The following is a 27,322-nucleotide window of genomic DNA, read 5'->3' on the forward strand; positions in this document are numbered from 1 at the left end:
TCGATAATGACGTCAGAGTTGCGCTCATGCACAGCTTGCTGCTCAGATAAGACTATTACCCATAGCGCAACAGTTTTGTTTTAAAACATAATGCTTCATACTGTATAATGTACGCTAGTTATTAATATATCTACTGTATTTTGGAACGTAATCTGTTATTTAACCTCAGGTGGAAAAGCACGTTGAGAAGTATCGTTTTTGCAGTTGCACGGTTCGTACTGTTTGTCCACTCTAACTTGCTGTAGCTTTCTTTTAGCTGCTAAAGTGAGTCGTAAACCGATTTAATTTATTGTTTTAGTCGTGCAAATGCCTCCTATTGTATTCTGCCTCTAAATATATCTGTCTGGTGTACTGGGCTTTACCAAATATATATTTCCAACTATTTAGACAACAGGGAGCTTGTGTTTACTGAACGTCTTTATTTGTCATAATTTCTTACAGTTTGTTACGTGTAAACTGTTACAAACTGTAACGCATAGTCTGAGGGGTAGTTCTGTCCGTATCTAGCAAAACTATCTTTGAATTAAGCGTCTGCGTCTGGTTTCTTCCCCCGAGATTAGTGTGATCTTGAAGAACAATGACATAAGATGTATTTTATTACACATGATGACCCTTATCACAAACTGTATTTTTTATTTTCCTAGACGAAAATGCCAGTTTGTTGGCTCATTAGGAAAGATGGAAGTCACAAACCAATTGGATTACCCCATCTCCAAGCAGTGGTCTTAGGACGAGGTCCGGAAACTAGAATAGCGGACAAAAAATGTTCTAGGGAACAAGGTAAGGTGCATGATATTCCGCAACTGTGATGTTTATCCCGGAATATTATTATTTAGGTAAACGATTGCTGTACCGACATGCAGATTATTGCATTACACATGGATGCCTATTTGCATGTGATTTGTTTAACCTTCTTTGCAGTAACAAAAGTAATCTCTTCACTTGGGTCCCAACAGTTGAGCTGAAAGCAGATTACGACAAGGGCTACATAAATGTGAAACAGGTATGAATACTGACCAAAGGTCAGGTGGGATTCTTTACACATGCCAGTGCCAGTGCGCAGTATTTAAGAATGCAGAGTAATCTTTTATTTTTCCAGTGCTTGGCTGGTTGAGTTTCACATCTGATATACACTAGTGGCCAAAATCGTGGAAACACGTCCAATTTTTAGAGATCGCAGAAGTGTATTCCAGTTACTTCAGTTACTTATTGTCCAGTGTATGATATATGTACCATTCTTTATTTATAAACATCACTGCCATTGTCTGCGTAGTAATTTTTAAAGGATAATGCCAAAAATGCTAGGTGTTTCCACAAGTTTTGCCACTAGTGTGGATAATTTGGCAGCTTAATAATTCTTGGGAGTTCAGTTCCCACATCCACTTGTTCTGCTTTTATTGTGTTTCCTTCTGCAGTACATGCACTTAAACTAATTGGTGTCTCTAAATCACCAGCGGTGCATCCCACAACAGGCTCGCAGACCATCCGGAGCATAACTCTGCTTTAGTGTAGAATATGTCCATTGATGGTGTACAGTGAGATTCTGTAGTATAAGGGAGAGTCAGTTGTTTTGGGCCGGGGCAGGTTAATGGATGGATGCATGGTAAATACTCATGGGGTGTGGTGGGGTGACAATCATTGAACAACAGGGGCGGACTGGCAGCACAAAACAGAACCAGAATTTGTTGTCAAATGCCCCCTCCCCCCCCGATACTTTTTTGATGTGGATTGGCCCACATTAGATCGGGCCACTGGGAAATTCCCGATGGCCAGTCCGCACCTGTTGTACAGTGTCAATAATGGTATCCTGTTCTGCCTTCTGCCTGTGACGCTGCTCGGAATAAGAAGTTGGAAGATGGACAGATGGCTGTAAATTTATTGTGACGCTTTGCATTGACTGCACCTTCATAATGCATTCGTTTTGCATTCATAGAACATTCATAAGCAGCATGTAAGTATACATTAATAGCTTTAGTATACATTAATTAAAAAATATTATATTCGAATAATCATATCATGTTTGTTATTAATGTATGTTAAAGCTGTTAAGGGATGTTAGGATGTTAAGGTATACATGTTGTTTATTAATGTTCTATTAATGCTTTATGAAGGTGCACTGAATGTTTTACAAAAGTATTATAAAGGCATTATGAAGGTACAGTTAATATAAGGCATATGTCGTAACATGGGCATGCGCCTCAAAGTCAATAGGCGTCCTTCTCCTCGTCCTGGTTTTGCACAGCTGGGTGTGAACCCCACCAGCGTGGACTCTGTGGTCGTGGGCAAGGGCAAGGAGACGAAGCTGAAGCCGGGACAGCTGCTTCACGTCGTCAATCAGCTGTACGCCTACGCGGTGGAGTTCTCCGAGGACACGGCCAGCTCCAGCTGCAAGCCCGAGAGACGGCAGGGCTCCAAAAGGCGTCCCGAGGAGGACGTGGGCGCGGGAACCCAGAAACACAAGATGTCTAGAGCTGAGAATGAAGTGAAGGCAACTGATGCGTGCAGAAGCGGAGGAGCTGCCACTGGAAGTGCCCTGAAAAAGCAGCCTGACGACGCTGCTAAATCGGTACTCAAGGACAAGGGAAATTTACTGACTGTCCTAAACTGAAGTGGTAGCATCTAAGGGCCATGACTTGTTTACAGTGGATTCTTACTCTTTCCACACCAATAATAATAAAAAAGGAACATTTCAGGTACTGTGCAGTGGCCTGTACTACGAAACGGGGTTTCAGGCTTATCGGGTAACTTGTTGGATTTAAGGTAGTCTGGGCAAAATGTAAGTGAACGAATATGAAGTCCATTTAAACTGTGGTACCTTAAATCCGACAAGTTACCCCAATAAGCCAGTAATTCCGCTTCGTAGCACAGGCCACAGGTGTGTTAGTTTCATGAATCGGTGTTTCCCAACGCGGTCCTCAGGGACCTCCAGACAGTCTAGGTTTTTGCTCTCTCCCAGCTGCTAGTAAGGAGCTGGGGGGGGGGGGGGGACAAAAATGTGGAAGTTCCTGGGGTCCCCGAGGACCGGGTTGAGAAACACTGCCATAGGATATATCTTTCATTGCAAGCCACCAGAAGCCAACAGATACCTGTCCGTAGAGCAACTGTATTTGTGGGGACTACCCTGAAATGAAATGATGCTTATTTAACCGCCAACCCAACTGCCTTTTGGGCTAAGAATTGGCAGAACCTTTTGAGATGTTAAGTTTGTTGTTCCTAATCGATGTTTAAAAACAGTAATTTTTAATGATTCATGTTTTTTTATTTATCAGGAGGCTAAAGGTCATTGGAGTCAGGGACTGAAGGCTTCAATGCAAGATCCTAAAATGCAGGTATAAGCATTTATACACCTTCAGCGTTGTATGGTGGTTTCCTGTTTGTTAAATATGAAATTCATACCTTTCTTTGCCACTTTAGGTGTACAAAGATGAGAAGGTGGTCGTCATCAAGGACAAGTACCCCAAGGCCCGGTACCACTGGCTGGTTTTACCGTGGGAGTCCATTAGCAGCCTGAAGGCAGTGCGGGCAGAGCACTGCGCACTGCTGCAGCACATGCAGCGAGTGGCGGAGAGGCTGGTGCAGCAATGCGCCACTGCTGGCAAGCTGCAGTTCCGCATGGGATACCATGCCATTCCCAGTATGAGGTGAGGGGGATTGGAGACGGTGACAGGTGGGGTTAACTGGGCCACAAGGGGGGGGGGGGGGTGCAGCTTTCAGAAGGTTATTGCTGTTCATTGCCGAATTTGGTTCTGATTTACCTGAAAACACTGCATGCTTGAGAAAAGTAATCAACATGTCTCTCTGGGACCTCCAGGTTTATCTAATACAGCGGTGGGCAGTCTTATCCAGAAAGGGCCGCTGTCTATGTCGGTTTTCGCTGCAAACCCCTAATTAGATCACTAATTAGACCACTGATTGGCTGAAGAGTCTTTATGCCTGGGTTTGAACAGCTGACCTAACGGTTATCCCAAAAACCTGCATACACACCGGCCCTCTGCGGATAAGATTGCTCACCCAAGTCCAGATTTCAGCGTACAGCCCGTGTTTGAAATGTTTGTGTTTTTCCTCCCCTCAGTCATGTTCACCTTCATGTCATCAGTCAAGATTTTGACTCCCCATGCCTGAAAAATAAAAAACACTGGAATTCCTTCACAACAGACTACTTCATTGAATCACAAGGTAGGTTGTGATTCCATCCAGTATTTACTGACAGACAAACGTATAGTAAGGTAATTAATCGCTTCAGTATTCCCATTTGTCTATGCTGATATGGCTAGTAGTAATTATATAAACTTAATGATGGAATTTAAATGGACAATACATTTGAGTACAGATTACCGTAATACTTATAATACATGTTTTTGGCAGCCAAAGTACGTGTATATGATTTGCAAACGATTTTCCGAAACAGCTGTCATAGAAATGCTGGAAAAAGATGGACATATATCAGTGAAGGATGGCGCTGGTGAGTTACTGAAGCTACCGCTGCGGTGTCACCAGTGCCATAAGGAGATGTCGACCATCCCGCAGCTGAAAGAGCACCTGAAATCTCACCTGCCCAGGTAAAAGAGCACCTGAAATCTCACCTGCCCAGGTGAAAGAGCACCTGAAATCTCACCTGCCCAGGTGAAAGAGCACCTGAAATCTCACCTGTCCAGGTGAAAGAGTGCAGATGGTTACGAGAGAAAACAGCGGGCGGGACACGTTTCGCATATCCTGCCTGCAACCCCCCAGCCAACAGAAAGAGGCTTTCAGGGATAAGGAGACACATTTCATTGTCATACCACTACAGTAATTGGTGTAGAAACCCAAGAAACGTTGTCTATGCTTATTTTGTCCAGAACCAGTCATGGAGATTTCATTTATGTCCCTTTGAATTTGTCGTGTCGATTTCTGTATTTCCAAATAAACAGCCTTATTACTTGGGTTTATAATTAAACCAGTTATCGCATGCAACTAAAGGACACAGGTATCATAACGTTCTTTGCATTAAAGAAACTTACATGCATTTCATCCACACCATCAAAAAAGAAATTAGAGACCACAAAGGCAATGGTCCAAATTGTACATAATCTCACAACAAGGTTAATACATTTTCAGACACTGCCTCATCATCCCTTCCCATAACCCCATCTTGCTGGCTGGGAGTTACCTTTAGATATGGCGTCATGCTGAACCCCTGCTAAACCTCAGCCCTTTTATGGTATGCCGCCAGACATTTACTGGAACATTCCAGAGCTACGTTCTCATTTACACCCAAAAGCTGCCGGCAAAACATTAGAGGACATCCGGGAGCCTTACAATAGTAGCTGTTTGAGGGACAGATCATACTTAAAGATTTTTAACAAAGACTTAACCATGAACACACACCTTCAGTGCTGAAGGAGCACGGGATTTCTGTAAGGTCCATGTTTTTGCTCCCTCCCAACTCCCTGTCAGATTATCCACATGTTTGCGAGCTGGGATGGACCAAAAACGTGGACTGTTTTGTGTGTCCCTGAGGACCGGATTGGGAAACACTGCTATTAGGTAATTTGAGGTGTAATCCCATTGATCATGGACAAGAGCTGTCCAGTCCACTATCCCTAACCCTACTTATTCCAAGTAAAGTGAGGACTAAATTATTGAGGATTAATGAGGGTAAAGTTGTAGATGGAGCAGCTTATGGGTCATGGTCCTCCAAGGTACCAATGCTATACCAGTACTAGGCACCTGCCCCCCCCCCCCAAAGAATAACAAGCACTGTAGTGCTGGATCTCGGGACAGGGTGCTTGAAAGCCGGGTTTGCTGGAAATGCCGCAACTTCATACATAATTGCCAGCATGGTTGGGTTGGCACGAAACACATCAGATCATGGTCAGGGAGAGGTTGGGAAGGGAACTTTAGACATGCAGGACTTAAGTTACGTCAACCAACTACACGATGGCTTAGTGAATGGTTGGGATGCAATGGAGAGGTTCTGGGAATATGTGTTCAAACAGGAGCTACAGTATAATTTCAGGAACTCGCTGTCCTCCTGTGCGATCCACCCCTAATACCCAGCACCAACCAGGAGAAGATTGCCATACTGAGGATTGACACTTTCCACATCCCTGCCATGCATGTTGGCGGTCAGTGTTGCCGGTCAGTGTTGGCGGTCAGTGTTGGCGGTCCTGTCTGGGTATACCTACATCATGCCAGGACCATGGGTCCTTCCACACCATTCCTGAAAATGATGCTATTCCCACGCCTGGCAAGACCATCAATGTAGGACGAAGATGTTTTGGTGATTTGGGAATAATTCTTCCAGGCTTTGACGCAGTGGAAAGCATTAAAGCAAAGTGCTGCTTTGTTTCCAATGATATATGGTGCTTCTCCAGTGCCACCGGGAACCGTTACATTTCCATTACAAAGTATACGAGCCGCATCCGATTATGGAGGGATTATTCAGATTTGATTAAATAAATAAATGCGTGCATAAATAGATATATTGTGAAATTTGGCAATAAATCAGTAAATCTGAGAATTTTTTTTCCTGTATTGATTTTTTGTTGGCTTCATTCTTTCAGTGGTGCCACACTTGACATGAAATAAGCCTTGAAATGCAAACTATCATATTCACCCATCACAGTTTTGAGGGAGGGCTCTGGTGAATTTTGATTGGCGGTTCATTTTCACAAGTTTGTTCCTGTCTAATCCAACATGGCCACACTGGACATACGGTAGAAAACCACCATCCACGGTTTCAGTTATCTGCAGTTGGATGTGATCCGAAATAAAAAATTGTAAAATGTGCCGCAGTGTGTTTTCATTGTTCATTCATCTTTTGAGGGATACAAAGCTCGATTTTCATTGCTCCGTCATCACTTAATACATAATTTTTCATTGCTGTATTGCCTCCAGAACTGGACTAAAACATGAATCCCTTTTGTTACACTGTGGATTACAGACTTACCAAGAGGAATGTCATCTCTATTGTCTGGGCATGTTTTCTTTGCCCAGAAACTCTGTTCTTGCCTAGAATTTTTGAATACCCTAGAACCAGGTCTTCTAGCGTGATGAACCGAATTAATGAGCACTTAGTGCCTTCAGAAGGAGCTGGACAACATTTTCTCAATAGGAAAATACAAGATCATTGCAGTACCTGAATGAAAAAAACACAGTTTGGATTTGAGGATCTATACTAGCAGAACTGATGTCTTCTACATGATGCCTTGATTTACACTAATTAAAAATGCTTTTCTTTTCTAGACCTGAGGAATAATGCTAAATTGATTGGCTGATTGCTGTCAGCTTGGCTACCAAGACTGTCAATAAGCAATTGAGTATTGTTTCTTTTTTAGACTAAGTACAGTGTATATTGCTCAATTGGCCCTCAAATAAATACTCTGATTGCCTTCAGAATACAAGAAGATGATATATCTGTCCCACAGCTTTCAAACAATGGTCAATTTTTTAGATAGAGGCTGTTTTAGGGAATATATTTTTTACATTGTATTTTACTAATAGTTATATTAGGTTTATTTATATTTATACCATGTCTACGAGACTGTATTTTATACTAATGTGGTACATTAATGTACCTCTTTGCTGCTGAGCCGTGGGCTACCAAACAAATTTTGTTGTATTTCTGATACAATGACAGTAAAGTCTCTCATTATTATTCTCTTATTCTTACCAGGATTGGATCACAGTGAGTCTGTAGCCTATGCCAAGAAGCACGGGATGTGGGGAGAGGGTGGGGTGGCCCAGACCGGATGCCAGTCCATGGCAAGGGCACACACTCGCACACTGCAGTCAACGTAGAGGGACCCAAGAGTTCACACACGTATGAATAAAACATGATTTTTAACTTTTCTTCTTGAATCGAATCACGGGAAGAGGGAACATGGGATGGGGGAGGCTGGGAAGCAGAGATAAACTCACGGCATGAGGAGGCCCCAGTGCTCATGGTAGGTGGTTTGAGTACAGACAGGAAATCATGGGAATGTCAGGAAGCCAATGAACATTCCATCTGGCATCACTATGGTGACAGGGAAGAGATTGAATTAACAGTGGCTAGAGAAGTGATTAAATTAGCATTTGGTCTTGTGGGAAGTTTCCGTCCTGTCTGGCCACATCCCTTATTTAATATTCGAGCTGCGTTTCATTACCCGGCGTATGTGTACCCTGCATTGCATCACATTATTTTGCCATCGTTTTACTGAAAAAAGACCCTGCCAGTGGATTGCTTGCAGTGAGGAAAGAGAGGTGAGTCATTACTTGAAGCGGAGAAGTCAGGATATGGGGACTGGGGGTACTGCTTATGAAGAGGATGTTGTAGTTCATAAACAGGGAAGTGATTTTACAGGCTATGAAATGCTTTTTGACTATTATGGTGAAAGATTTTAGGTCCATGACCCTGTAACACTGTGATTCCTAGCAGTGCGACTGGAATAGAAAACCTTTAAGATCTGTATACCCAACTTCAATAGGCCAATCGGGAAAAGGTCAATAGTAGGAGAAACTAGACCATCACTGTATTTGGGAACCACCTGAGCGTCACACACAATAATGATCTGCCTTCAAAACGTTTTTTGTGCAAGAGAAACTACCGTCCTGCCAGTTCTGTGCTAAATAAAATTTACAAGGAGGGATCCCAGTGCAGCCCTGGCCCAGCGGAGAGTCCCAGTGCAGCCCTGGCCCAGCGGAGAGTCCCAGTGCAGCCCTGGCCCAGCGGAGAGTCCCAGTGCAGCCCTGGCCCAGCGGAGAATCCCAGTGCAGCCCTGGCCCAGCGGAGAGTCCCAGTGCAGCCCTGGCCCAGCGGAGAGTCCCAGTGCAGCCCTGGCCCAGCGGAGAGTCCCAGTGCAGCCCTGGCCCAGCGGAGACATGTGACACTTCACATCACCATCCAAATAAAGAAGCTGTCAGGCGAAGCTGCCGCCAAGTGCTACTGCATTTTGTGAAAATCCATGAAAAACTGCAGACGACGACAACAAAACCCGGAAATCCTTATCCAGACCTCAGCTAAAAGGACAACGTCACCAGGCATCGTCTCCAGTTAGAATGAACAGGCTGAAACGCTTTTAGGGGATTGTTTTACCAGCCCAGAAGCCTTGTAAACACATCCTCTGGATGGTGAAGCTAATCCTGGAAATTCCCGGTAAAAACAATGACATCAGTCATCTCAGATTTCTCTTTGTACAGGGAACCGCTATGCAAAGATTTTATTCCCTGACCCAAAATTAAAAATAATATCGACTTCGGGCAAATCTGTGAAACATTTTTTAAGTACGTTTACCAGTAAATAATCACAAGATTCAATAAATATCACAAATAATATAGTCTAGTAAACATGCATTCAATCTTATATTCATTTTAGATTCATTCAAATTAACTTTATATTAATATTATGGTGTCATTTCTTTTTCCAATAAGTTGCCTTATTGATTTAGTGATCAGATGTTCTACTCTTCTTCTGGATCATCACGGGTCATCAGAGGCCTTACTTCTGTGTTGCCCAGCGATGTCTCTAAGATGGATTTATCCATATGAGTCTGTAGGACACTGCAGCACGGAGTTCTTGGCATCTTATTCGTATTACCTTGTTCAGCTACATCTTCCTTGCAGCAGAGTGAGGGTTGGGATGCTATTAGTTTGCAAATTAATCATCATATATGATAATTTACCTTGTGTCAGTAGATATGAATGAGTAGCATTGTGCTGTGGCTAAACTTAGCCAGTCACACAGATAAACCTTAATCCGAATGATTCTATGCGATATAATCATGTAATGTGTAGGGTTTTTTTTTTTCCAAGATAGGTCACACTGATGTTCACAGCCACCATATATGTGTGACATCACATATATTCTATTTCCAGGGTTGATTGAAGTCTGTCAGTGACAAAAGGGATCTTCTCTCAAACTCTCAAGTCTGGCTCAACAGTTAATATATAGCCAGCTCTGAATCACGATCCATATTGGGCATCTTGTTTGATATTTAGGAAACTGGCAGAAATTTGGCAACACTTTAGTTAAAGCAGTCATGTGTAATGCATTAGATACCTTCGTAATGCGTTATAATGCATTCATGTAGTATTATACACATGGCTATAACCTTTTCATATATCTCTTCTATAATGCACTACATATACCTTCATAATGCAGTACAAAGCATCCGTAATTCTTTTACCAACCATTATAATGCATTATGAAGGTATCTATGGTGCATTATAGATGAGATTTTCATAGAGCATTCATAATGCATAATAAACATGGCTGTGATGTGTTATGCCTTTTTATAAGTTGTTATAGCAGTGTTTATAATAATTTATAAATGCATTATAATGCATTATGATGCATACTTAGGAAAATGTTAACAAAATATCCTACAAAGAATGAGAAGAGGTTAATATACCAATCAGACTGGAAAGAACTGCAGGAAACCAGTTTGATTGTATAACCTGTCACCACACTATTTAAAAAAAAAAAAACAATGAAAACAAAAGTATCTAGTAAATCTAATGATATATCAATTTCATTCCTTTCTGATAAAGTTGCTGCATCAGTAGTTATTAAATAACAAATTAAAACACTGCATTATAACTAAGTATAATTAATAAATGCAGTAGGTCTAATACCCCTACTATTTAGGCGAACATTCTTGGCAATGACGTTATAATCAATTTTTACTCATCAGTTACAACTCAGTAGGAAAATGCTGTTTTGTGAAGTATGTCTTAAGGTAGCATAGAAGTAAACATCTGTGAAACTGGGTCAGTTCTGAAGAACAGCACAATACTGCCATCCCCTCCGCATACCTATAGAAAGATGAATTGTTTGCATACTGACAGAGCAGCCGAGGTGAAAATCGCAGATGGAATCTCACTTTCAAAATCCTTCCCACTCTTTAAATAGTTCTGACTCACAATTACAGCCTGCTGTACGCCCCTTAACTTAAACGCCCCTGAAGTGTAGTAGTACACGAGCAAAAGGCAAACTCTCTAGCCCTTGGGACCGCTCGGGAAATAAGCGTCATATTATTGTACTTGGCAACAGGTTTTACGCGAGTCAGGGGATTTTTCAAGTCTTGCAGGTACTTGTCGAGATCTCCACCGCCCGACACGATGTGGTAATAAGGTTCTCGCACACCCGTATGCAATAACACCCCCGTTTTCTTCTCTCCAAAAGACTCTGCCGGAAAGGAATTGCAGGAAGTTTCTGCCGAGAAGCCGCGCAGGCTTGGAGAGTCCATTGCGGCTTCGGGCGAACGGTCTGCGAGAGCGCAGGCTGAACTCCGGCCGCCGAAACGCGTCCGAAGGGGACGCGTCTACAGAATGATTCGCTATTGACACTGACATTATACAACCAAGAAATGAAGCCCACGGTCAAGAGGTGTCCTGTGTAAATCCTGGAAAGCCATCTGATTTGGGAGCTGGTCTTTTCTTGAGAGGTAAACGCGATGTGAATTAAATGGTTCCAAAGGCATGTCAGTAAGCTTTGCATTTAGATGTAACATTTAGAAGTAGCAGGTTTTTAACCAGTTTCAGAATATTACAGTATGCAGGCTAGTAAACGTGATTTTAAACAGAAGCGAAAAGGGCAGTATTTAGCAGATACTAAAAATAGCCTACAGCTTCAAACAGTATTGTTAACTGAACTCCAATAGGCTATATTAAATCTATGTTTTATAGAGCTCTGGTCAGCATTTTGATGACTCAAGTTAATCTTATTTAGTCCCTAGAGACAGAAGATTTGTCAGTCCAATGGTGATGGATTGTGAAGTTAAACGTGAGAAAGGACTATTGGCGGGCTGTAAGAACAGTGTTTCAGAAGTATTGGGGGTGTTGCTGACAACCAAATTTTACCCGAAAGGGAAAAGCTTAATGCTAGTTTAAGTTGACATTTTGTAGAAGTATTCGTTTAGATTTAAGTTTTGGACGTGGGTAGATAGCTGCATTATGCCGCATTAAATTCGGGTTCGAGCTGCGTAACTCTGAGTTTGACTGATTCTTCGTTCAGTGTGATGGAGAGCGACGGTCCCGGTCCGGCAGATCCGAGCTCACTGCCTCTTCAGCCTGACCTCCCCACGCTAAAGCCTTGCACTGCAACAGAGAGCCCGACCAGGGTGGCTGTGAACGGCTGTAATCCGTCCCGCCAATGTCAGCCCGCAGGGGGGCATTCCCCCACGTGTGGCCCCCGAAAGTCCCCGGAACTGCCTACCACCAAACTGTGCGGGTACCTGGACAAGCAAGGCGGGCCCCTGAAGAGCTGGAAGAGCCGCTGGTTCTGTTACGACGAGAAGCAGTGCCAGCTGCTGTACTATACGACCGCACAGGATGTCACCCCGCTGGGCAAGATCGAGCTGGCTAACGCAGTGTTCGGTTACCCCGCCCATGCTGAGGAGGCTGCTTTCCACATCCAGACCCCGGAACGCACCGTTGTCCTCAAGGTACCAGCTTCGGTTCCTGCCCTACCACCTGGCAGGGGTACAAACATCTGTCTGAATGTATTTTGCTTGCAACATGTAAACATGACACGAGGAAAGGGCTGTTTGTAAGCAAAGTGTTGCACTTTTACATTTTATTAAGAGAAGTACTTTTTATGTTTATGAGCGACAAGGTTGTCAGTAAGTATTGCATATACCGGCGAGTTGGGCAGCAGTGTTGTCATTTGTACAGGCTTCCTGCGGGTAATCAGATTTCCTCTCCCGTACTTTAAGGTTAATTGGTGTCTCTAAATTGGCGGCAGTGTGTCAGCCATAAATAAACTGGCATCCTACCCCATGCGCCCCCCCCACCCCTGCTTTGTGCCTCATTCTTACTAGGATAGGCTGCAGGCCCCCTGTGACCCTATGATGGACTGAGCGATTAGGAAATGACGGAAAATGAAGCACCGGTCTTAGAATTATGGGAAGGTTTCTGGTTATCTGAGTGGAGTGATGTGTAGTGATGTGTGACAGATGTGGAGTAAGACATCCATGTAGAGAAGTCTAGTTTTTGAAGAATCTTGAGATTTTTGTTCTTGGGTGTGGGGGAACCCAGGAAATGTTCATTAAATAATAATATGCAGCGTTGCATAAATCTGTGCTTACAAATATATATATATATAGACACACACACACATACAGAACAGTTGCATGAGTCTTTCTGTCCACCTGGGACCTTATGGTGTTTCTCTCGCAGGCCTTCAATAGGGACGCCATGATTTACTGGTTGCAGCAGCTGCAGCTGAGGCGATGGCATCACGGGCATGCGTCTGCGCAGGCCGGCGGGGACGCCAACGTGGGAGGTGGGCAGGAGTACTGGAACGGTGACGGTAAGACACGCCAAGCAGCCCCGTAATGCTGTAACCAGAGGATGCTGTTCTCGAGGTGACGAGTGACTGGTTTGGAACTGGAATTTCACTGGAATTTGACTTTGCTGATGCTGTGGTATGTTGTGTACCTATGGGTAGAAACTTCTGGGAGATCTCCCAAAAATACACAACAATCACGGGGGTGCCATAAAGGGGGGGGGGGGTATAGGATGATTCGAGGGCCAAAAGATTTGGACCATAACTGGATTAGTCTGGACTGGGGGCGTGGCAGCCTGGGGGCGCAGTGATTAACACTAGAGGTTCACTCACATCTGCGCAAAATGGTATATGACAGTATTTTTTGCAATGAGTAGTGGACACCAAGCTGTACAGAATTAGCACTTCAGGCTATTCTCGGCAAATATTTAAATTTGGATAAAAATATAATGAGGTGATTAAAACTGAAGGATTGGTCAGTGGAGGGCACTGCAGTCTCGCACCCTGGGCGTTCAGGGTTCGAGTGTTGTCCCTGACTTTGTGTTTGGAATGATCAATCTCATGGCCTTTTCTGGGGTGAGACTTGGATTGGTGGTTGTAGAGCATAAATTATGGGTTCATGACTGCAAATTTTGCACTATATTTCATAATTTTCAGATTTTGCACTATATTTTTGATTCTTGATTTTAGATTGTATATTTGCACTGTATATTTTATATTACATACTTGGTTCCATACATAGTATTTATATATTGTAATTTCTCTGTTTTACTCCTACTTTACTTCTTACCTTTTTCTTTTCTCTCTTCAATTTCTACACAGCCAAATAAGGGCGACACAGAGATACATTTCACTGCATGTTGTATTGTATGTGACAAATAAATCTCTTGAATCTTGAATGTACCATCAGGCAGCAATGTGCATTGAAGCATCTCTTGTGCGTGGCTCTTGTGCGTGGCTCTTGTGCGTGGCTCTTGTGCGTGGCTCTTGTGCGCGGCTCTTGTGCGCGGCTCTTGTGCGCTATCGTGTATGTTTATCATAGCCCGGATCTCTGTTTGATGATGCCTGTGACTCAACCCTTCTTAATTCAACAACTGGGGCATTTACCGCAAAGTTCCTGCAATGGTTTCAGGAAGTGATGTTGTGCATCTTCAATCAAACAGGAAGTAGCTGAGTAAACATGCAGAAAGTAAGGCGGAGCCAAGGCAAAATGTCCAGTAAAATCAGCGGAATATCCAACTGTTTGAGTGTAGGAAACATGATTTTGCTTTGGGTAAAACACCAACTAGATGTACTAAGTGTATATCGAAAAATTCAGTGCTGGGAAAACCAAACCATCCATTTATTAAGATTAATATAAGAATTGGTGTAATAATATCTGGTAAATATACTTAAGAAGGCATGAAGTACAGCATAAAATAACCAACACTGCAGGCTTTTAAAGTACGATTTCTCTCCTGAGCAGAGTTAAAGGCATATATCCTTGCTGTCTTTCTTCTGCCTGGCGGGAATGACTCATTTGTGAAGTATTTCTTGATTGCGTCAACATAACCAAGCCCTAAGGAGAAGGGGGGGGGGGGAGTCACGTGATAACAAATGTTTCTTGGGGGTAGATGCGATTTAAACCAATTTGTAAATAATTAAGTGGATGTCAACCTCGGGTCTTCAATTCAAGGAGAAACCCAGTAATAAATATCGCTAAAGACAAGGTAAGACATCAGCTTCTGAGAATATAATGAGTGCTGTTCTGCTTTGATTTGTCACACCCTTTTAGCTGAATAACACGCTGAATGTTATTGAAGATCTCAGAGCAGAAATAGGGTTCAGACTATGCAAGTCGTGGTGCGAGATAAATGACATACTTTTAGGTGTGTGAACTGTTACTTCACATCGCAGCAGCCCTACAGAAGTTATTACCGGTTATCGTATAATAATAATGCTGCTACTTCGTAATTCAGGATTTTTCCATATTTTGTTGTTTATGAGGATGTATTGCTAGAACAAACATTCACTAAAAGGTTATTAAAGGCTACCAAACTCGGACAATGATGAAAATGTGGAAGAGCTGTGATTTTATAGGGCAAAGTACATAAATAGACCGACCGTGCCACCCTCATATATTTTTATCGTTTAATAAAATGATAGTTAAGTGGCGAAGTTAGGCTGCATTATAGGTGAGGAAGGCGCACGGCTGAATGGCTGGGCTTTGTTGGTGTGCTGAAGGACTTGACTTCAGCCTTGTGTTTGACCACTTCACATCCCGCAGGCGTTGGGTAGCGCTACGGGTTACGACATGTCTATGATCGGAATGTTGCCGGTTCCAGTTCTGTGGTCAGCATCGTGAGTTCACTGCTGGGCCCTTAACCACAATTGCTACCTGAACTTTCTTTTTCGATTGTGCGTCACTTTGGATGAAAGCATCTGCTAGCTCAGGGGTGGGGAACCTGATCCATGGAGAGCCGGTGCGGGTTTTTGGGATTACCTCTCAATCAACCAATGATAAAGCAGTAGTTCTCAACTCCAGTCCTGGGGACCCACTGTTATTGGCTGATTGAGAGGTCATCCCAAAAACCCGCACCCACACCGGCCCTCCACGAAACAGGTTCCCCACTCCTGAGCTACAGTTGATGGTATGAACATGGTAAGGTCATGTATGAACCATTCATTGCCTTTGATTCTTCTGCTTGACTTCCATTTTCTCCTGTTCACCTTCTCCCTGACGTCTTAAGTGTCTTCTGCCCTGCTCACATAGATGACTTCTTGCCCATCGTGAAGACCCCTCCCGGATTGGTGGGACAGAAAGCTGCCTGTTTTCCGGCACCACGGCAACAGTCGAACTTGAGCATCATTTCCTTCAAGCACCCGCTGACCCAGATTCAGTGAGTCCAATTCATGTGTGACCCAACAGTCCTTAATCAACACTAAGCTCTATCTCTCCATGCTAGCAAACAAAATCTACATGCATCGTCACATGAAAATAGTACCGAGTTAGGTTTATGGTGCTTTTCCACTGCCACCAGGAACTGAGCCGTACCAAACCCGTACTGCGAAATGCAAAGTATTGCAAAGTATGCGAGCTGTAACTGACCCGTACCTATGCTGACACAGCCCTGCTTATTAACGGCCGAAAGCGTGACCCAACCAAGCCGGTTGCATCAGCACCTTCTGATTGGTTGAGATGCACAGAGGTACCGGTGTTCTTCACATGGATTATCTGAAGGAAGAAGTGTTCTGTACAGGGCTGCCAACTCTCACGCATCTGGCGTGACACTCGTGCTTTCTGACTCTCACGCTCACTCAAGAAATCTTACGGCAAATCTATAATATTTCATTATAAACCTTAAATTAGCTACATCAAAAGCGTTGGGGTAGTTTGCAAACCATACAGACTTTACAATTAATAAAACTGTTAAATACATGTTAATGAGTGTGCAGACTTGTCTCGGATTGAAAATCTCACGTCAGCTAGCTGACCAAAGTTTGCAATACTGTCTATATATTATTCATTATAAGGAGTATTGCACATTCCGATGCATTCCCGAAACTTGGAACTTGCACATTTCCAATCACTAGTACTGTACACCAGCTGAATGGAATGGATTTGTAACACAAATTTACACAAGCGAATGCTAATTCCACTAGCTTTTCATAGTAACATATCACAGCGATTCTCACAGATGTGCTAACAGAACTTAGCACAGAGTAAATCCTGACATAAACTGTGTGAACAGTAAATAAGTGTCTCTTTAGTTTTACGTCACTGTCGCTCAAACTCAGCATTGCCTTTACTGAGCCGACCCTTATGCAGTGGAAAGCCGACTCGAACTGGAACTGTGCTGTAACTGTGCTGGAACTAGTCTTAGTTTGTGGTACAGGTCGGGTATGATTCGGTTCCTGTAAGCCAGTGGAAAAACACCATTAGATTTATTGATTGTTTGAAACAGATAATAATAATAATATAATTATCGTTTATGTTTTATTAATTATTAATCCCTGGAGAGAAATTAAATTACTGGCTTCTAATTAATACCAGTAAATATAAAGTTAATTAGTATGTATGATTAGATTGTGGAAGATTCACTGTCGGCATGCCCTATAATTTCAGTCCTTTGATATTGTGTTTAGGGATAGAAGTGAAGCAATCAGTCTGCTGTGAATTACCTGCCTTTGAACTGCTTAAGAAATTAGAGCGGAGAGATAATCAAAATCTGAAATCAGTTCTTCGCAGCCATTGTTTCTTTGTGTATTTTGAGCACTAGATTTGATGCCTGTGCCATGTATGCAAGTCATAGGTTTACCAAGAGACTCTTTTTTTTGTGATATTTATGTAAACTCATGCTCAGAATAGTTTATATATATATAAGTTGATATGGATATAACAGACTCGTTTGTCTTTTGTAAGATGGCAGAGCACGCCAGAGCACGATCTCCTCCCTAAACAGTTTTAAGCCGCTCTGACGATGTCTGTTCCAGCACTGAGCTCTTTTGTGCTCCTGTGCACAAAGCGGGGGCAGCTCTGTGATTACTCACCACCTGTATCTCTCCCAGGAATTCCGTGCACTGCATTCTGCAGAAACGCCATTCCCAGGAAATGAACAAGAGCATCTTTTACAGTCCCTCCGATTTCACGTCTCCTGTGCAGGAGAATCAGGACCTATCTGGTACATTAGCATCATAATTTATTTGTATAGACACAAACCCATAAACTGAGAAATGAGTGAAACAAAAAAATGTGCTGTGGTCTCTTAATGTTTTCCGTGGCTGTATAACACCTAGAAAGATACTTAAATGTAAGAGCTCTACAGTCATTTATGAGGTCTGCAGTCAGATCTTTTCTTTAACTGTCTAGAAGTTCAATCTCCATTACGAAAATTTTGAAAACCACAAAAAAGTGGTTATTATTGTTCAGTTACTAATGATGCTTTTGGTGATTTCAGGTTTGATTTCCTACCATATGCATAATGCATTCTAGAACCTCGTCTTTCAGATATATATATACTTTCTATTTATGTAAGAGATGCTTTTATCCAGAATAACATACATTTTTGAGAAAGCGGGGTCAGACGGTGCTGGGAGCAACTGGGTTAAGGGCCCTGCTTAGGGGCCCAACGATGACATCACTCCGCCAACTGGCAACCATCCAATCACAGGCACAGCATGCTAAACCAGTCAAATGGCCCCACCAGTGCTAATGCTAATGTTGCCAGGCCTGTTTTGTTTATTGGCTCTAGTTGGGCTATGTGGTACGGGAGGGGAGGGGCCACCCCACCTGGTGATGTATATTGCAAAATCACAATGGGTACACATGCAATAGTTATATCGTGAAAGGTTGTGATGTGAGATTTTCAATATCTGCTGATATGGGGGGGGGGGACACTCGTCCCTCTATTTCTGACGCCTCTGGGTACAGCCCTGACAGGACATTGGCAACCAGGGCGGAATTTAGGCCAGGCAGCCTTTGGCCACCTAATTATCTCCTGCAGGACCCGCCAGCCTCTTCTCCATAAGTTCAGCCAACCTCTTGTTTTATTGACTGCACAGGCCAAGACGAGCATCCAGCAGAATCTCCTTCCCACTCCTCCCCGTCCTCCTCCCCGGCCCCTTCCCCACCCAGCAGAAAGAAAAGCATCTCCGACGCTCTGCCTGAAGATAAGGAGGCCCACAGCCAGGAGGTCGACTCCGATAAGGTTTGAATCGCCTCCCTCTGCCATGCGTGAAATTGCCGGCTCCCATGTCACCAGTGCTTAATCTGTAAATTGGAAAACGCCAGAATGCGAAGGGCATATGTGAGCAGAGGGGGTGCAGGTCCCGGAAGGTGCACAAAACACGGTGCAGAAAACATGCTATGTGTTTTCAAGAATAAACCTAAACTAATAGGGACCTGGACTTGCGTGAAAATTGGTCTGTAAATTAAAATGCATACTTATTTAATTTTTTAATGTTACCATTTGAGCTACCGGACCCGTGTAAATAGGTGCCAAAAGGCACAGTCAAATACACAGAGGTCCTGGAAAGGCGTTCCGGCAGGATCCGACACAAATTAAGCGCTGTCTGTCACGGTAGAGAAGCTATTAACCTTCCTGTCCGACTGGTTCAAGCAATATAATCTGTTACTGTGGTGCCTCTGGTATCTTAATTTGATGACATGCACTTTTCGTTGATCATGAGGCCTCCACAGACCTTTGAGCTGCCTTTTAAATGTTCTCCAGCTTCCACCTGATCCTTTAACTGACACGTAGTCAATGTTTGATGTGCGCTGCAGTGTTGAGAAGATGGGCTTCCTATTTCCTGTTTTACAAAGGCTGCAGTTGTTTACTGATTGAAAGAAATTGCGAAAGGCCAGGTTTGGTTGTATCAGTCACCTGAATATCTGAGGGTATTGGAGGCTTCCCAGGCGGGTTGAGAACCTGTTTATCTTGTCTCGTGTGTGTGTGTGTGTGTGTGTGTGTGTGTGTGTTCCGAGACGCAATAGGAAGTTTTATGTGTGACAAAAACAAGCCAGAATGTTGGGGTCAAGTTGCCAAATTCACAACGCGACGTGGAAATAGCTATTTGAAAATGCAAAATCTCATCTGCAGCCGGGTGGCAAAAGATTGACCGAACTTTGTCCGGTCACTGTGGTTTTGCAGTCAGGTCGGAGGTCATCCGATAGGTTCTCTGACCTTCAATGTCATCAGGCTTCTTTCGTCTCCCAGGAGGAACATCCAAAGAAGCCACCAGAAGATGGTCAGTGCACGGCGGTCTCAGCACCGAGCGGCAAACAGGAGCAGCCCGATATGCCGTATCCCCTGAAGTGTGACGGACCAGAGATGGGCAGCCAGCTGCTGGACATGCGTGACGAGCTGGCCGTCCTCCAGCTGCGGCTAGCCCAGCGCGACGCCCACGTGGCCGAGCTGCAGGAGCACCTGCAGCTGATGGTGGAGAAGAACCAGGCCAAGCAGGAGGTGGTGCTCAAGCTGTCCGAGCAGGTGGCCGAGTGCATGGTGGATCCCCAGCGCACCATCACCAACAGCTTTGGTGCCCAGGGCTTCCTTCAGCTCCAGGCGGAGATGGAGCATCTCCGGGTAAGAGCAGGACCTAAATGCAATTCTCCAAGAAGACAGATCAAAGGCTCAGCATATTCGTTTACGTATTTGGCAGGTGCTTTTGTTCAAAGCGACATACAAGGGAGGCAGAAAGCCCATCACAAACTGATAGGTTTCTTCAGTGAATCCTCAGGATCTTTCAGAGCTGAATGACGAGGCAGGTTCCTTAAGCTTAAGCAGTTTATTAAGACAGAATGAAGATGTTACAGAAATATGTTCACACTCGGCCGGTTCAGTCTGTGTCTGTCTCTGCCCCCCCCCCGAGGGAAACGGGCCCTTTATCTATGGTCTTCGTACAGACTCTTTGGGCCAGGGGATCAAACGTCCTTGGTGAGAGTGAGTTGTATCAGATAGGCAAAGAACAGGATGAGCAAGTAGCAAGGATACAAAGAAATATAAAATTAAGAAAAACAACTAAATGGAAATAATTAAATAACTATAAATTAACTAGGGATGTCCCTCAAAATGTATCCGCTGTCAAGGAGTCAATGAGGCTAGACTGAGCTTCCAGTGAATGTCCAGGTACAAGTGTAAGCAACATTGGAGCAGGAGCTACACCAAAACTTCTAACAAAGCAAGAACCTAATGAGACTATTCAAGGACCAGAAGTGCAACCATAAGAGCATTCAGGGAATGTAGAGGCGTCAGGCTGGTAGAGGAGTTCCTGGAACAGGTGGGGCGTGTCTTGGAGGTGCAGAGGGAGTCTGATGACTGTATGTGGTTCAGCAGCTCATTCCACCATCGGGGAGTGACACTTCTCTTGTGGTGGAGGAATCTCCAAGTGATATTAGCTTTCCTTGTTGATTCAGATGAGACTTTTATTTTACGTTATAACAAGCTTTGTTAAAATGCACAGTCCACATCATGGTACTAATTGTTGAGATTATGGGATGTTAGACAGTGTCCTCAGCAGCATCAGGTCCAAAATACAGAGAAGATTCACTCTTGCCTCTAGTACGTGATGTTGTACTGTACCCAACTACTTGAGGGGAATCGTAGTCTGCAGGTCACACATGGCAATAGATTTGAAGTCTCACTTGTATCTCCTGCCAGGATGATAAAGAGGCTTATAAAATGCAGAACAAGTTCCTGAACTCTGAGATTCACCAGCTGACCAAATTGTGGCGGAACAGCTCGGAGCAACAGAAGATCCTGATGAAGAGGGTGAGCCAACTTGTGCTGTGGGCTGATGCTGTAGGACAAAGGTCTCCAACTCCGGTCCAGGAGAGCCACTATCCAGTCGGTTTTCAATCACACCCGGCTTCTGATGAGCCACACCTGGTCTCAGGTAAATACCAGGAGCAGTTGTGGCTCATCAGAAGCCAAGTAGGATAGAAAACCTACTGGATAGTAGCTCTCCAGGACCGGAGTTGGAGACCCCTGCTGTAGGATGAGTTTGAAAGCCTCCGTAGGTTTTGGCAGGGGGAAGCAGGGACCCGACAGACATAACGGTGACTTTGGTGTGACTAGTGGGTCTAAACTTTCTACAATCAAGGAGAACCTCAGTATAGTTACTGCTGTAAATAAAAATGCACTTCTGTAATTGCTTATTACATTGTAATCCAATGCAGCCATGCTGCTACAGTCGCAAATAGTCATGGATGCATGTGGGCAGCAATGCAGTCTTTGGGTTTTGGTGTTGCGGTTTGCATATTCTCTTCAGGTTTGCATGGATTTACGCATGCAGTCCAGAGACATGCAGTCAGCCATATTGGTGCATCGCAGTTGACCATAGGGCACGTTTATGTGTGCAAGTGTGTGCCCTGCGATGTTCTGGCCTCCCGCTTGCGGTGTCCCCTACTTTGTGCCCTATGGTGCCTGTACAGGATAAGTTGTCATGAGGATGAGTGGGTGGATGGATGGATGAATGTACTTCAGATATGACGGCAGCACCAACATTTCTTGAGGACCCATTGGTGAGACTCACGCCATCCTTGGACAATAGTGTGCCTATCTAGAGGGAAAGAGCTGTCAGACGGAGAGCCGCTACCTGAGTTTGCTACACAAGCTACAGGAGAACAAGGAATTTGGTGCCGCGGAGATGGAAGCGGTGAACCGGCTGATCAAGGAGGCAGAGAGGGACATGAAGGACACCCCCAAATTCCCCCCTGTCCGGTGAGGTCACGTTGCTGCAGCAGCTACTCAAATCCTGCTTCCTCAGTTGCTAGATCGGTTTTTAAGAAGAAAACCAGAAGTAAAAAGAAAGTTTCCGAATTGCAGCCAAATTGTACCAGAGAGGTCAATCACCCAACACGTGACTTGAAGTCTGTTTCAACTGAGTTTTGTGTGGTTTTAACAGGGAGCAATAACACGTTATATCGTGCAGTAAGAAACTGGCCAGCCAATGTGCTTTTTCTGCTTTTATTGCGTAATAAGTTAACATAACCTGTGCTTCTTCTTTACTCAGCAAGTATGATGAATACGGCTTCAAGCTCACCCCAGATCTTGGCACAGAAGACATGAATCTCATGATCAAGATCCATTCCCCGGACATTTGCTCGCTCAACCCTCTTCAGCAGGAGGTCATGGATAAGCACCGGCTGAGCCGATGGGCCCAGTTCCTGGGTGGACGTCCTGCCGGAGAACTTGGGGCCTCCTTGGAACTCAAGATCCTTCTGAGAGGAGGCATTCCTAGCAGGTACCGGGCGGACGTGTGGCGCTGGATTGTGTGGACCCGCACGCGCCAGATCCGGGAGCGGCACCCCCAGAGGTACAAGGAGCTGTGTAGGAAGAGCCAGACGTTGCAGCACCCAGCCTCCCGGCAGATCCAGCTGGACCTGCCCCGCACGCTCACCAGCAACCAGCACTTCTCCTCGGCCTCCAGCTCCAGCGTGCAGCAGCTTCACCGCATTCTGCTCGCTTTCTCCTGGCATAACCCCAGCATTGGCTACTGCCAGGGACTCAACAGGTAAAGTGTTGGGGGGGCACCCCTGGATGCCACCCGGGGCTGCAAAAAGAGATTTTAAGTTGGATGCAAAAATTAATGGGCCTTGACTCAGAGACAGGATTGCAAATGAACAGCAACAGAACAGCAGAATAGCAAGCAAAGTTTGTCTTGTAATAGTCTGTTATATAACAATGAAATACTGTTTGTAGGAGATGGAGAGTACAGAACACTTTTAGTATCATTGCTTTAAGCCAGTGTTTCTCCACCTGCTCCTCAGGGAGCCTCAGATGGTTCATGGCTTTGCTCGCTCCCAGCTCCTTTCTGGGGTCCCCTAAACCCTGCCCTAAATTAAGAAGCTTCTAGCAGAGAGGAGACTCTACCTGATTCACAGTTCAGTATGTATCTAGGTGCTGAGTTTAGTATAACGCTCAGAATTATAGAGCTGTAATTTGGCTAGATGAGGCTTCATAATATATTAATATAAATGTCACATCCCATTATGTCTTAAGAATAATTTTCCAGCAATAATGCACCTCTGATATATATGAAGTGACATAAGGGTGCCACTGGCCGTACCGTACCACAGTTATATAAAAGTCTGTGGCATATTTCAGAGATTAAGCTCAGCATCAGTCATAAATTAAATGCAAATTTAAGATTTAATCTCCATCGTCCAGGAATTACTCCAAGACAAAACACAGCAGCTGCTTATCCACATAAAAAGCCTTTTAGTGGTTTTTTTTTTTTTAATAAATAAAAGCTTACATTTTAGTGCACTTTTTAACTTAAACATGGCTTCTCTGATGATCGGGAAGAGGCTGGCAGGGGGAAGTCGAATCAGATAAGGTTTGTTTTACCTCCCTCTGCGATGTCCGGGTCTGGCGCGCTCGCTACAGCGGGTCGCCTGTCATGGTCCGATTCATTCCAGCAATCTAATCTCTTAATTTGCTGCCCTTCGTATGTTTTTTTGATGGTGTTTTTATACCCCGAGGCCACCGGGGACCTTTGTGCTGCATTGTAACTGGACACTTGTCAACATCCAGCCGATTCATTAAATCCAAACCAGCCAGACCTGTAGGATTAGGGTCCTGCCGTGTCTGGCTCAGTTATTTATCCTGTCAGTATAGTCATTGACATGTGTGATGATTTTGCATTTTGATTTGCATGATAAGATGTATTTTGTCTGCCAAACCCTGTATGTAATAATCCTGGTTCCCCCTCCACCTAGACTGGCAGCCATCGCTCTTCTGGTGCTAAAGGATGAGGAGAACGCCTTCTGGTGCCTGGTGGCCATGGTGGAGAACATCATGCCGCAGGATTACTACAGCAAAACCCTCATTGCCTCCCAGGTATGTGAGCCAGAATACCTTCCTTACAGATGCATAAATGTATAGGTCTATAAGTCAAAGCTTGTGATTACAAGCAAAGGTGCCACAATTCACAGGACGTGATTAAACCCGTTACTTCTGTTGATGATACGCTTACTGGTTCTTCTCTTGAAGGCAGACCAGCGGGTTCTGAAGGATATCATGATGGAGAAATTGCCCCGGCTTATGGCCCACCTGGAAGAGCACAGTGTGGACTTGACATGTATCACCTTCAACTGGTTCCTGGTGGTGTTCGTGGAGAGCTTAACCAGCAAGATATTGTTGCGCATCTGGGATGCCGTCCTGTACGAGAGTATCAAGGTGGGGTGAGATAAAGCTCTTCCCTCAAAAAAAAAACATTAGTGACGGCCATAAAGCTTCATGAACCATCTGCTGTATTATTTGACACCACTAGATGGTGCTCTCGGTTCGCTTAGGGGCATGTTCGAACAGAGAGCACCATCTACTGCGGTCAGAAAATACAGCAAACAGTTCATGAGGCTTCGTTTGGCCACTACAAAACATTGCATTACTGAGTGCTGAGCATGTTGTGTCTTGCTACATTCTCACCTGTGAGAACAACACAGTGCGTTCAATCCCATCTTTCAAGCCAACCAATTTCCCAAAAGTTTCTGTTAGCAACTTAATACAGTACCAGTCAAAAGTTTGGACATGCCAAGCCGCTTATAAAGGAGAGTGATAGTGTCGCATGACAGGATCTGGTCACCTGATCTAAACACAGTAGAAATGGTTTGGAGGAGTTTGACCAGAGAGTAAAGGAAAAATGGCTGATGAGGGCTCAGCATATGTGGGACCTCCTTCAGGACAGCTGGAAAAGCATCCCAGGAGGCCACCTCATGGAACTGGTGTAGAGGGGACAGTAGGATCAGCCAGTCCCTGGGGCAACTGTGGTTAAGGGCCTTGGTCAGGGGCCCAATGGTGGGATCACTCTGCCGAACCAGGGATTTGAATGGCAACCTTCTGAGTCCCAACCCACAGAGCTGCCCCCCCAAGAAACTATTTTTTTGTTTAATACGTTTTTGGCCAGTACATAATTCTATTTATGATATTTAATAGTCTAAAATGTAGAGAATAGTATGAATAAACCTATGAGTAGGCGTGTCCAAACTTTTGACAGATACTCCAGTTGGACGGTTCCAGCTGAGTTGATGATTAGCTGGACTGAAAGCAATCTTTATGCATTTGTTTCGAGGGCAACATGTAATACTGCCCAACATTTTTGGTTAATTATAAAATGTCACGGTTCATCACCATCAACTCCTTAGACGTTCCTCTTCTTCCCTTCATGCTTTTCTATAGGTGATATTTCGCTACGCCCTGGCCATCTTCAGGTATAAAGAGGAGGAGATCCTAAGGATCCGTAACTCTGCAGAAATCTATCAGTATCTCCAGTTCTTCACCAAAACCATCTCCGATGGCAGGTAAGCCAGTTGAAGGACTTGGGTCACTTCACCTGATAGACCCCTTCGAGCCACAGCGATTCATTCTCCTTTCTGTGGGGCCGTGTGCAGCTCAGCGGATTTGGACCCTGTGCCTTTGTCCGGAAGGTCATGTGTTCAAATCCCATGGTTGGCAGAGTAATCATATTACACTTGCCCGCTTGAGCATGGCCTTACCCCAGATTTCTCTAGGGTTGTGCGAAATACCGCCCCCAGGCCTCCCTCACTTTGGATAAATGTTTTAACTAGTCATTTTGCATTGTTTGAACACACACACACACCTGACTTTACCACTGTGGGATGCCCTATTTCAAGCAAGATTCTAGGGTGGAGAAGCGATTTGACACAAAGATTAATAATTCACAGCAGGTGGAGGAGTATCCTTAAAGCACGGATGGATTTAGCTGTAGTGACAAATGTACTCGGGTTGTACATTTTAAGCCCCAGGGATCTTTTGTGTACCTGCACTTGTTTTTTCACACCAAGACTGGGATTTGTACAAAATAAATGGCTGAGTGTGAAATATGCCAGTTCTGCTAGATAATGCAGAATTTGAAAAGTAGATTGAACAAACCCCAAGTATCAGACTTGTGAGCATCGATATGAGTTTCTCCCCCAGGCTGTCAGTACCTTCTCACTCCCACAGGAAGCTGAACAACATCGCGTTCGTGGAAATGAACCCATTTCCCATGAAACTGCTGCGGAATCGGCGCGCCTATCATCTGGAGCGGCTGAAGGCCGAGCTCAAGGAGCTGGAGCGCATTCAGAACGAGTTCCTCACCGAGAGCATGGAGCACAAGGACAGGGACCTGGACCCTGCTGTCGGCGAGGGCGAGGGCGAGGACGAGGACGACCTGTAGGGGTATGTGACCCAGCCTGGGAAGGACAGAGGACCCAGATCTCAGGGATGACAACCAGGAGAGCATCGGTCCCACATGTCCGTCCAAGTGGGCTGGCTGCACCCTCCCCGTGCACTGACCCCAGTGAGACTGGCTGCCCTCTGGGGGCGGATTTAGAGACACTATTCAGCTAAACATTACTACAGACTCTTCTAAACATGGAAGGAGGATGGAATTTTTTTTTTTTTTGGGGTTATGTTATACTGCATCTCGTATTACTCTATTGCACACTTTGTATTGGTCAAACTGCAAGCTGTTTACAAAAAATAAAAGTTTTGAAAGTTAATGCATCTGGGTATGCTTGTAAATACGGGCACACGCAAGCAGGGCTTCTCTATAGTACTGGAAAGCATTTTTGTTGATTTTTCAAACGAT

General features: G+C 44.4%; 2 protein-coding genes across 5 annotated transcripts; both read left to right on the forward strand.

Moving 5' to 3' along the window:
* Positions 1-4: 4 nt before the first annotated feature.
* Positions 5-6,771, forward strand: aptx (aprataxin). 3 transcript variants are annotated; one of them, XM_023812489.2, is made up of 8 exons: positions 5-264; positions 645-780; positions 957-1,003; positions 2,243-2,566; positions 3,270-3,329; positions 3,415-3,641; positions 4,073-4,176; positions 4,409-6,771. In XM_023812489.2, exons 2-8 carry the CDS (start codon positions 651-653, stop codon positions 4,561-4,563), a joined length of 1,047 nt encoding a protein of 348 aa, XP_023668257.2. In that variant the 5' UTR covers positions 5-264; positions 645-650; the 3' UTR covers positions 4,564-6,771. The 3 variants fall into 3 exon arrangements, with proteins under 3 accessions (XP_023668257.2, XP_023668255.2, XP_023668256.2); XM_023812487.2 differs by having other exon boundaries at positions 5-211; XM_023812488.2 differs by lacking the exon at positions 5-264 and having other exon boundaries at positions 277-780.
* Positions 6,772-7,935: 1,164 nt separating this feature from the next.
* On the forward strand, positions 7,936-27,233 carry LOC111844209 (TBC1 domain family member 2A-like). 2 transcript variants are annotated; one of them, XM_023812480.2, is made up of 15 exons: positions 7,936-8,226; positions 11,147-11,408; positions 11,978-12,407; positions 13,141-13,273; positions 16,002-16,128; positions 17,798-17,910; positions 18,791-18,936; positions 19,945-20,313; positions 21,388-21,498; positions 22,280-22,449; positions 22,742-23,242; positions 24,450-24,570; positions 24,724-24,909; positions 25,909-26,030; positions 26,695-27,233. In XM_023812480.2, the coding sequence occupies exons 3-15, from the start codon at positions 11,982-11,984 to the stop codon at positions 26,906-26,908; spliced, it is 2,739 nt and encodes a 912-aa protein (XP_023668248.2). In that variant the 5' UTR covers positions 7,936-8,226; positions 11,147-11,408; positions 11,978-11,981; the 3' UTR covers positions 26,909-27,233. The 2 variants fall into 2 exon arrangements, with proteins under 2 accessions (XP_023668248.2, XP_023668249.2); XM_023812481.2 differs by lacking the exon at positions 7,936-8,226 and adding an exon at positions 10,912-11,051.
* Positions 27,234-27,322: the final 89 nt, after the last annotated feature.

The sequence above is a fragment of the Paramormyrops kingsleyae genome, chromosome 25 (assembly GCF_048594095.1).
Source record: "Paramormyrops kingsleyae isolate MSU_618 chromosome 25, PKINGS_0.4, whole genome shotgun sequence".
NCBI lineage: Eukaryota > Metazoa > Chordata > Actinopteri > Osteoglossiformes > Mormyridae > Paramormyrops > Paramormyrops kingsleyae.